General features: G+C 34.8%; 1 protein-coding gene across 2 annotated transcripts in view; it reads right to left on the reverse strand.

Annotated features, from left to right (window-relative positions):
- The window catches only part of LOC150096007 (organic cation transporter protein-like), a 48,534-nt gene that overhangs the window by 22,025 nt on the left and 14,159 nt on the right, over positions 1 to 12,350 (reverse strand). For both annotated transcript variants that reach the window (XM_090409186.1, XM_090409184.1), the window contains exons 3-7: positions 10,137 to 10,240; positions 9,289 to 9,443; positions 7,818 to 7,986; positions 5,682 to 5,829; positions 2,532 to 2,623 (exon numbers count right to left, since the gene is read on the reverse strand). In XM_090409186.1, coding sequence (XP_090265312.1) covers positions 2,532 to 2,623; positions 5,682 to 5,829; positions 7,818 to 7,986; positions 9,289 to 9,443; positions 10,137 to 10,240 — 668 coding nt within the window. The remainder of the gene's footprint in view (positions 1 to 2,531; positions 2,624 to 5,681; positions 5,830 to 7,817; positions 7,987 to 9,288; positions 9,444 to 10,136; positions 10,241 to 12,350) is intronic.

Below are 12,350 nucleotides of genomic sequence, written 5' to 3' on the forward strand. Positions count from 1 at the left end.
GCCGTTGCATTATTGCTAAATAAAAACCTTTTTATTTTACGCTCGCATGCGTCTTGTTCGAAAGTATAGTCGAAAATGTTATTTATTCCATTATGGGATCACGGACGTATCTTCGAAAGGACGTAAGTCGAGGGATGACTGTACACAAAATGAGTCAGTTTTAAAGCAATACACACTAGGTGAAATGTAGATTTTTTTAATCGTAACAGGCAAAGATTTGTTCAATATATCTCATTTAAGGTTTTCGTTTTTATAAAGGCCTATCTGGATAGAGTGTTTCTTTTTAAGTGAGATTTGAAATACCTCTCTTCAGAGTTTCATGCATTTATTCCAACGTACCTGGAGGAATCTCAACTTTGGAGATGACTGTCCTTTTGCAAGATCTCTTGAATGATATCCTTCACAGTTACCATTATCTCATTGTGTGGTGATTTCATGCCCACAGTCTTGATTTCTTTGAATGAAATGCTTTCGATGTTCCAACCATTTTTTGTACATCGTCTCATGCCTTTCTTGAAGAAATTTGCCGTTAGAAAAGATAGTTAACATACTATTTTGAAGGATGTCTGTCTTTCGCATCTAAAACAGTTGTATAGGCCTGAAGCGACATCCTGATAGGTCTTTTTCCATTTGTTTGTTTGCAAGTTCATGAAAGATTTTGTATTACAACTGAATCCATTTCACCAGGAGGGCGAAGCATTTTATCTCGTATATTGCTATGCCATCTCATGCTCTCTTGAACCATTAGTGAGGTAGGAGTCAGAAAGGATTAGTAAATTAGGCAAGAGTTCTGCGTGCTTACAAGCTGAATAACTCACTCATCTCCTGTCTTAGAAGCAACCTTTTTCGAACTTTTCCACAATATTTGTTGTGAGAAAGTTAGAATTCGCCAGTTAATTCTTATATTCCCAATTTAATTGAGCTTGAAATAAAAGCTTTCTTAGGTCGTTTTGTCTCATAGTCCATCATCCTTCGCAAATGATTGGTCATTTTGCACACTGTACACTTATTAAACTAAATTTACTTAACAAAATAGAGTTAGGACTTTTAGTATACTTTCCATACTAATTATGAGACTGTTGCTATCATTGGGATACGTCTTGCGTTCTTGTCATTAAAAAAAAAAAGTTTTAGTTGTGTTTTATGAGCCGAGTCATTTGAGCAAAAACCTAGTGAATGGTCGTAAAGCGGTCCCCACGGAGTTGTTCTTTCAAGTTAGGGAGATCGAACTCTGGACGGGCTATATCAAGACTCCACCGGGAATAGGAAGCACTTGCCATGCATACTTTTTCCATATGATCAGATACCGCACGGAAACATGCAATCTTGTCTTTTAATGCCAAATGCACGATGTCCTATCTGAGTTAGATTTTTCGTACTCTTATTTAGCGGTTTATAAGAACACCAGAAACAGAAAACGCATACGTTTTTTACTCGAATTCTAGCTTAACTCGATGGACGTGGAAACTATTACAACAGTCGCGCCAAGTTCAGAACTTTTGAAATGACCTGACGGTGGAATCTTTGATAATTGATGTTCGACTAATTCCTGAGCAATGCACTACGTTTTCCTTTCTCATTTGATAAATAAATGATAAAAATATGAACGACAGTAACTTTATCTAATTTTGATGTAAACCCAAATAATTACCTCACATTTCGAACTTCATGTTAAGGTTCGAACATGAAGTTCGAACATGAAGCACGAAGTTGGCGTGTGATCTCTCGAGAACGCCAGCACTGAACAGCAGAGCTATGTAAATCTGGAAAATTGTAACTAAGGTTGTTATTCATGTGGGTAGAATCAAGGGTGATTTCTTTTGACTCCAGGATACGTCTTTCACCTTTGATTCTACCCACATGAATAACAACCTTAGCTACAATTTGCCAGATTTACATAGCTCTGCTGTTCAGTGCTGGCGTTCTCGAGAGATCACACGTACGCGTATAAATGTAGTTAGAACTGAAGTGTAGATTCCAATTTGAACTTAACTGTAGTTTTTTTATAGCTCTGTTGTTGTTAGTGTGTAATGTTTCTGTCAGTCTTTTTTGTATATATATTTGTACTTTGACACCTGACGAAGTTGGCTTACCAACGAAACTAGTTGTGTCCGTATTAAACTTTTATTCTTAATTATCTCGGTGGTTAAGTCATTAAAATTATTGAACATGCTCATAAACCAAGTCAATCTGCATACAAATATATATATATATATATATATATATATATATATATATCATAAAATAAATAGAACTTTCATTATCCCTATTTGTTCATTAAGAGTGTGTGTTACAACTTCATGATGGACTTTACACGACATTTTTAATAAATCATATAACGTATTGCTTTTAACCTTGACAAACTTCCAACATCAACAAATTGAGTTTACATTATCAGATTAACATTCACCTCTCCCATCCTCTGAAATTATTTATATCCTTTTATAGAGAAAAAGAAGTTTCAATGCTCCGGCAATATACGGGAAGGAAAGGTCTAGATTATTTTAATTGAATTTCTAAAGAAAACTCACCAGCAGAAAAAAAGATTCAATGATTTCAGTCTCAACGAAGGTGTCCTCATCAAGTCTATTATAGAAGTGTGTTTCGTGTCTTCTCCCTGATCCTATTTGGAGAAAATATATTTAAAATGTATAGTTCACACACATACAAAATACAGCAGTTGACAAACACACATAATTGGTGTAAGCACTTTTACGAAAAATGTGTGTTTATTTATCGACATAAGGTTGTCCATATGGTTCTATTTAAAAAACAAAATCTTCGAGGAGCTTTCAGAGGAATAAATTAATATAAGATGAAGTCTGCTGTCTAATAATTTTTTTTTTAAAATTAAACACTCTACTGAAACATCTCTGGAAATAGCTCTTCATTACATCTTACTCCACTAATGTATTTCATTGAATTCGTTTTATTTTCCGTCCCCAATCAGTGAAGTTATCCGTTAGTTCTATGAGTAGTGAAGTGGAGGAATGGATGTGTACGCAAGATATTCTTTTCTCGCTAGACGATTCTTCTCGTATTTGCTAATCTTATTCCTTCTCCAATTCTCTGAAACAAACTTTACACAGATTTCATCTACATGGGCGCTTTCAGGGCGCATAAACAGTTCAGCGAACTGTATTCGGTGGTGTCAACAATATGGAAGATTCGAAGAAACTGTCATAGAACATTGCGTAAAAAGTACTGTGTTACTTGAGCTCTGCCATGATGGACTATCTTAGGAACGCTGAACCAATCTGTCTAAAAATGTTTAACTGATGAGAGCAAGCAAAAAAAACCGAGCAAAACAAAACAGCAACAAAAAACTTTATCCAAAATCATCTACACAGAGAGCCAATGGGCAACTTAAGTCATTATACCAATTAATTAATAAATAAGTGAAATAAAAATAAACAAATTTATAGAAATAGAAATGATAAATGATTTTGACCGTCCAGTCGGGAACTACCTGACGGTGAAACCACCAAACTACTTGTTAGTTTGGTGGTTTCACCACATCTCGGAAGCATTTAAGTCTAAAGTGGTGAGAAATTTACGTGTTTGGTCTGCACACATCGTTTCCTGATTACCTAACAGGTACTCCATTCATGACAACAAAATGCTTATATGCTTTCTATTTTCATGAGAGCCTGTTCTATTAAATCGTCTCCATTCAGCAGGTTGACTATTATATATCTCCATGTTTCTGTTTTGCAAAACTTCCTCTTCTGAATCCATGAAATCATCAATGCCCTTCTGTTCGTCCTCATCTCGAAAGCATCAATCATTTTACTGCCTTCTTTGTTTATTGTCCATGTTTCTACTCCACAGAGAAAAGTAGAAGTAGACCAAATAAAGCATTTGGTTATTCTTAATCTCGTTTTTTGCTTATTTCTCTTGATTTTAATACATTCTTAATTCCGTTAAAGGTTGAATTTCAATTTCCTTACATTCCCTAATCTCTGTTTTACATTTTCGGTCCTTTGTCATTAAATGTCCTAAATAAGTGAAACATTTGACCTGTTCTGTAATTTGGTTTTCTATTTTGACCTTTAACTTTGGAGTATGTTTTTCTCTACTTACTATCACAACTTTAGTTTTTTCATGGGAGGAACGACATAAATAACAGTTTAGAAGTAATATATGAAGACCCATCTTTCCTACCTTTTTTTGGAAAGAAAAGGCAGTAAAAAAGTTCATATTAATGTCTTAGAGTATTTAAAAATGAAACTGGAACTGAAGAAGCCAGAAAGGCTTATTCAGTTCTAGTTTCATTTCATTACATTAAGACATTAAATGTAAATATCCGAATCTTAACGGATATACAGTTTTCGTCATTTTATTCTGAAAAACTTCCTCCTTGGGTAAAATTATTATTATTAATATTATTATTAAAATTAATATTACTATTATTATTACGTGACACCTCCGGGAGTCCAAGGACTCATCGTGGGAGGGCACACGCTACTCTACTTCGCTAAATACATCTACAATGTGAATCATAATGGTTGGTGTAAAAGAGATCCATAGATGTGGAATGTTACGTCACCTCAGTGCCGTCGCCAGATTAGATCGCGTCCTGAGACAAACAATTAAATATCGCCCCTGATGGATTATAAGACAAAAATATAAGAAAATCTCTTGCTATTTTGTTTCTATTACAAGAGAAACATTAATGCAAAACGATTACATAATAATATTAATTAAATGTTTTCTCTATGGAGATATCGCACAATAAAACTGTTTATACGCTCTTCTAAATTTAAATTATAAGCTATGTCCGCCTTTATCGATATAGTTACTAGACCAACCAATCTTTCCTGGGTCATTGCTGTTCGCAAATAATTTTTAATCAGTTTAAGCTTGGAAAACTTCTTTCCGCACTTGATACGCTAACAGGAAGATTTACTGTAGCAATGGCGCCTACCGCAATATGGTTGAACTAGCGCCATTATTAAGCCGCCCCGTGAGGCAGCTGCTTCTATGCTACACCCAGTCGACGGTACTGCGTGTCCTTCCAAAAATAAGGAAAATCTACTGCCGTTAAAACGGATCACAGAACTGTTGTAGGCGAATGTAGGCATTACATAGAGAAGATTCTTGATATTTGGGAATCTTCAGAATTGTCTTCCCTGAACAATGGCAACCAGTCACCTCTAATCTATGAATTGAAGAGATAGATAATCTTGTGGATTATCCAATCCTTCAATCCACACGCTACTTTATACAATGGTATTTCCCCCTTTTATAGGTGAGATTCGCATAAAGAAGTGTTCTGCATTTTAAATGCATATTCTTATTTTATTTTTACTTCATTTTCCTTTTTTTTTTTTCTTCGTTTACAAAAATTTCTTTTAAATCACGTGTCATTTGATTTATTTGAATTGTGCCATGCGGCTATTTCTCTTCCAGTGAAAAAGCCCTTTGTTCAGGCAGACACTTTCTTTTTCTGGATTTCAAAATATGCCTTTCTTGGACTGGAACATGCCTCCGTAAGTAAACTTCATGACCTTACTTTTAAGTAAATAGCATATATTTCCTTTTTCAATTTTTCTTTCCTGCTATCAACCGGAGAAGATTATTACTGATTTGTTTGTAAGGCGAACTCAGAATTCTAGTAAACAGATTTTGCTAACATTTTTAAGCAACTACTTTTATAAATTAAGATTTCAAGTTAATACCTTTATAATTTTCTTATACATTTTTTGCGAAACTGCTTCGATATCTTGGATCTCTTTTTTGTTCTTTTTAGCAGCAATCGATAGCACTTGTTGAAATTCTTTGATTTTTCCTTGAGTCAAAAGCCAACGAGGAGATTCTGGCACTAACCTAATAAGCACAGTATCAAATTCCATCAGCAAAATTAAAAATAATAACAAAACTTCTATCATTACTTTTAATGTTAATATAACTTCTAATATTACCACAACTAGTAATAACGATACAAATAAAAGGTAACATATTTGAACAAAATATCATTCTGAAGTATGAAAGACTGATTTCTTCAATACCCGGAAGCGTAGTATCATTACCACGCATTCTTTCTTCAATCAACTGTGGATTTCCTCGCAAAGGGTGTTTGGTTTCTATGTTTATTACTTTTATATATTAAAAAGTGTAAATAAAAGTATATAAAAATAAAAATATAATCGCAAGAGCGTGTACGGTGGGACGTGAAAGCTTGGAAAGTTTTGTTATTGAATACGGAATCATACTAGCAGATGGATGGTGTGAGTGCGGTGATGCCCGATGAACGTCTCTTACCAAGTGCGTCATCCCAACTATGAAATTCGGAGGTGGCGGTGGTGTGATGGTATGGTCCGGTTTTTCTTAGTTTGGCTTCGGATCTCTGTTTGTGATGTCACAAACATTCAACTCCGAGAGGTATCGGAAGATTCTGGAGAGTGCAGTGCGTCCTACTTTGTGGCGTTTTGACGGAACTGACCATTGTCGCTTTCAGCAAGACGTGCAGTATCATAAGTCTGCTGCTAACTGCGTTTTTTGTGGACATTAACGTCATAACACTTGACTGGCCTTCACAGAGCCCTGATCTCAACCCTATTGAACATTCCGTGTGATGAAGTGAAGCGTTGGGTGAGGACAAGGGAATCCGTGACAACAGTCCAGCACCTCATTACATGCCTACAGGAATGGTCCAAAATTCATCGATTGCTATCTTACACTTGTGAAAAATATGCCCCGTAGGATTACTGCAGTCATCGCAGAGAAAAGAGGTCCTGCATCCAGTGCCGTAACTAGTTTTTCATGGACCCTATGCAAGTTTTTATTTTGTCTCCCCTCAAATGGGGGGGATAAAAAATCAAATACGATAGAAATAGATCGGTTAATTTTTAACTTTAACCAAAAAAAAAAGTTATGGAATCAGCCCCCAGCACAATTTAAAATCTGAAAATGAAAATATAATACTGATAATTTTTATACCCCCTTTCAGGCGTCCTTCATCCTGGACCATGTGCCTGTACACTCGTTGCACCTGCGTAGTTACGGTACTGTCTACATCATATTAATTAAGGTGGATGCTATGTGGCTGTTTCTTCCTCACACTGTGGTGTCCGTTGAATCCTATTCAAGCAGTGTATATATATATGAATACCACACTCTTATAATTAGGAACATTGCCTCTTATCCAGCAAGCAAAGGATGTGCGCCCAAACTCCATGATCGTTAGAAATGGTTCTGAACATTGTGGCTAGAAGGGTACCGCATACCCCTTTGCGAAAAGAAAAGGCGTAAGAGGAGATTTTAAAATTAAAATGTGAAGGCTCTTCACTCTGCCAGATGAGCGGTAGCTCAGTCGATAATGACCTTTGATTGGAAAGATCCAGATTCGTATCCCATCTTATAAGTAAGGATGCGAATCCGGAAATACAGACAAACCTGCATAAAGAACTCGCGGAGTTAACTGATACAACATGCTGGTTTCTTAGCCTTAGGTGTTTTGATTGTACTGCAATCCAACTCATTCCTCAAAAGAAGTAGTAATATTTTGTAAATCGGTAGGTAGCCTAGTCTACTCTCATCGTTCACTATCGTAATTGTACTGTCATTCAGCGTGTAGATGATAGGAGATGAGAATAGGAACATCATGTTAGTATGATTATAAATGTTCCTGTTAGTTTAATTATAAATCAAGTAATAAATCAGCATGTATATCTTTGAAATCGGTTTTGTAATTCACATTTATTGTAACAGAAAATTTATCCACATATTTACATGCGAACATTACACACCTAAGTCGTTTTTCACAATGCTTCTATTTAAAGATAGTGTTCATAGAATTCTTTAACAAAACTCACCACCAAACGCATATCATTGCAATGAATGGCAAAGTAGTAGCCAACTGGATGTAAATCCAATTCTTCAAAACCAAGGCCGCGACAGCCAAATAGACGTATGCAACAGGCCATCCTAGTTGAAAAATCAGTCCAACAGCAGGTCGGTATTCGGAACTTACAACTTCCATTACTGTGAAATAAATAAACCAAAAAATAAATATCGTTACTTTTGTTATATTTTCATCAATTATTTCTCCTTTTCATTCGAGATTCAGAATAAAGAAATATGTTTCTGAACTCTTGTTAATATAGTGTAGACATGCTAACAAACAAGCATAAAAAATTAGTACTTTTTATAATAGCTTCACTTGCGGTTTTACTTTTCATCAGTTTATGCTCAAATTTGTAAGTGGTTTAACATTTATAAATAACGGTAATACATTTATAATTATTTTTAATGAAAAAATCAAACTATATTTGACTATCCGAAAAGTAAAATAACTAATTCTCGAAATTAAGTAATGATTTGTAATATTGGCCAGTACCGGTAAGCCATGATTGTGTTATATCTTAAACTACAGAAAATGAAATAATTAATTATTATTTTTCTGTTTGAACTGATTTAGTTTTGAATACTGGTTGCCTTAGTTGCCTAAGGAAATAGTCTGTAATATCAGGATACACTTTTAGAAAAGGATTGAGAGACCATCTCGTGGGACTAAATATTGACTAGTTTTATTTAAACGCATGTTATTGAAAATTACTCTAGATATCACTTATTATTCCTCAGTTATTTTCTGTATGTATGCGTGTGCCCTCATAGATACATAAATACAGATTTAATTTTTTTAATGACTATATTACCTGCATTTGTATTTTTATATAACAAGTATGCTTACATCGCTTGGTTACATACACTGTACAGTTCCCTCTAATCTATTTCCATTATCTGATCTTTATTCATGTCTTTTTTTAAATTATCAATCCGTATATTACAACTTGAAAAATAATTATTATTATTATTATTACGTGACACTTCCAGGGTGTCCCAAGACGCATCGAGGGAGGACACCTACTCTACATCTCTCTGTCTCCACCACTCAATCCACCCACGCCATCTACTGTCAGCCGCAATTTCTACAGACAGTTACAAACATCCATGCCCATGGCGGGAATCGAACCCGTAGCCTTTTCGGTGGAGAGCGAATACGCTAACCGCTCGGCCAACCAGGCTGTAGGATGTTTTCTTATAACACATGTAGTATGACTCTTTACTATCTATTATTATCACGTGTACTGTTCTAATACACGTGATAATAATAGATTTATACAAATGAAAATAGATATGAATTATATTTGCCTTTGTACTCTTCTTCAGTGTTAGCAAATTTTAATTATTCATCTCTAAATATCAGCTTACGTTTTGAAATAAATTAAAGTTCCTAGCATAATTTCGGTAAAAAATTAAAATACAAATTTGTGAATTGCTTACCTAAAACACAACCACCTAGGTACATTCCATATCCACCCATTGCCACACAAAACCTTAATACTGTAAACACAACCAATGAAGAAGAAAATGCGGTGCAAATTCCAGAAATTAAGAAAATAGCAAGACACCAAATAATTACTGGCCGCCTTCCACACCTAAAAATATATTAAAAATATATTCTTTTATTAAAAAAGTTATAAATGAAAAAATAAATGAATACGCAAAACGAAAACAAATTTCAATTCAATAACATTGATTCATATGTTGTCATTGATTACCAAACTGCAATCATGATACATTTTAACAGTTTGACGAGATCTGCCGTCTTTTTGTTTTCAGTCTAAAAGAAAACTGAAATTTCCAATGACCCAGGAGATTTATTTATTCATGGTTAATTTTCTACTACCAAGTGAATAGGACTTGACGAGCCTTCATCTTCCTTAATAGTTTTTCGCAGAACGATCCTACCTATTTTCCAAAGCACGCGATGACTGTTGAATCCCAAGAAAGTGTCCAAAGTAGCTCTTTGCAGATAGATCTGCAAAGACGAAACGGTATAGATTGAGTTATCGATGTATTGATCTATATAGAATGATCAATCTACAATGAACAGCGTAGATAGGGTTCATCTTTAAAATATTAGATAGTTCATCGATATGGTAATTTTGCTCAAAATTTCTAGCAAAAATTAAAGTTTGAGTAAATTCCTAATAAACCTACAGTGAAGCATTTGTTAAATAATGTTTACTTAATTGTAGATTTTCATTGCATGCTGATGAGAAAGAAACGAAATAAAACAGAATAATCAATGTTATTACACATTCCAAATTAGAACGTATTCTACCTACATATCTGAAAGGTGACCCAAAGCGATCACTGCAACCAGACATCCGGCCATGTACACAGATTTCGTCGCTGAAACCAGCCATGCTCTGTTGCATACAAGGTCCCACTGAAAACAAAACAAAAAACGGTGAGTTTGTTTTTAATCTCAATTTGAAAAATTCAAAATTTGAAAATTATTTTAATACGGCCTGCACAGCAATAGTCAGTGTTCATCGCTAAAGTAGAAATTATTTCTGTATGAAAAAAACAGAAAAACGGTCACTTTATTTCTACAAATTATTGCTATGTCATATGATAAGTCCCGCATTTAGTGAGGTGATTCAGCAATTTGACGTCGTGTAAGAGTAACCTCTCGTGCCTAAATCCAAATAGTTCTGTGAGACAGAGTAGAATGGAGCAAGCTGTCGTCATTCGAGTCCAGTGAAAGCTGTTTTATCATTGCTTGATCAATTGAGTATCAGGATTTATACAAGGCGATGACCCGTAATTCTGTCTCACTTCTCTTTCAAGTAATATTTTGGTATGTTAATTGCGCGTGTTTTCTGGCCCATTTGCTTGTATGAAATATGAAAATCCGACTTTTCCGACGAAAAATAAAACCATATAACCATTCCTATCATCATGGAGAGAATGAAACATGGCTGTTTTTCAGTCGAAGGGCGCATTGTAGTTCTCATAACTGCGGAAGAGTGATCTGCTACCTACACATAATAAAGTTTGTGTGTTTCAGATGAATATTATTTCACCAGATAACAAATGATTGCCTAGGTATGTGAAAGAAATAATCGCAAAAAGAAGAAACTGCAAAATAATAATAATAATAATAATAATAATAATAATAATAATTAATAAAATCTAGTAAAAACATTTGGTACATGGCATTACTTTTTGAGTTTCGTATATCCGAGTGACATTTAAAGATGATTCGACATCATATTTCGACTAATGACACATAAAACGAATTTGTATTCAAAAAATATTAAAATGTTTAAGACTTACACCGTACCGTGCTGGCGTTTGAAATCCGAGAATAGGGTGGTTAATCCTCATTCTCGTAGTGTCCTATGTACGTATATTGCATGTTAGTAGTAGGGTGATCACTTCTTACCAGATCAAGATCAAGAAAAGATGAGGAATCGTAACGTCATTGGTTGATAAGATGATGACGTCATTTTGTGCGTGACATCATGGTATTGGAATGTTTGGAATTTCCCTGGGAGCATATGTGTCAGTGACGTTAGGTCTTGTGTTTTGGTTCATGTGTGGATTTGTGGATGATGGAAAGTGATAAGGAATCGTGTTGTCATTGGTGGGGCAGTTTAAACCAAATAGGAGTAGGCTGAATGGGGAAAGCGACATCAGTGTCGTGGATGTGTGTTGTTTTGAGTTGTAGATAAGTAAATAGTTTGCGCATGGCATTATGGGTGATGGCTAGTGATAAGATAGAGTTTGGAATGTTTTGAATTTTGCTGGGGGCCCTCTCCCCATCTGTCAGGGACATCACGTGGTGTGTTTGGTTTGCGTAAACCATTGTGGGTGATTTTAGAGATAAGCAATCGTGTGACGTTATGTGTTTGGAAATTTATGGGGAACATATGTCTCTTTGACATCACGTGGTGTCTTGGTTTGCCTATGGAATTGTGGGTGATGTTTTTGCCTTTGGATGTCTATAGATGGCAGTACTAATTTTCCAACACAGTTTGGGGTATTTCTTTCCTCTTAAAAGACCATGGGAATTCATAGAATAGAGTACACTGTAGATGGCGGCAACGTTTAGGTTTTTCTGAATAATTTAATTATATGCTGGTGTCCCTGAAACACATACTTTTTTTCCCATAGCTCGTCCATATTTTATTCTATATTCATATACTAATTCTAATTCATATTTTATTTATAATTCATCCGAATATTTTAATTTGTCTAAAATTAAGATCTTAAAGTTCAATAAATAAATAAATTGTGTGTGAATTCATTGTGATTTCAAACGTGATCTTACTTAAATATGCATAGCACATCACGACACCATTTGTGATGTTTTTGAGATAAGATATCTTGGAATTTCCCAGGGAGACAAACATTCGTAGTCGTCAGGTTTTGTGTTTGGTTGTCTATAGATGTCAGTACTAATTTTCCAATATAGTTTTTGGATATTTCTTTAATGTTAAACACTATGGGAATTCTTAGAGTAGAGTAGAGTCGAAATGGCAGCAGCGTTT

Source organism: Typopeltis vanoorti, chromosome 19, assembly GCF_054136105.1.
Source record: "Typopeltis vanoorti isolate ZY-2024b chromosome 19, IOZ_Tvanoo_1.0, whole genome shotgun sequence".
Classification (NCBI taxonomy): domain Eukaryota; kingdom Metazoa; phylum Arthropoda; class Arachnida; order Uropygi; family Thelyphonidae; genus Typopeltis; species Typopeltis vanoorti.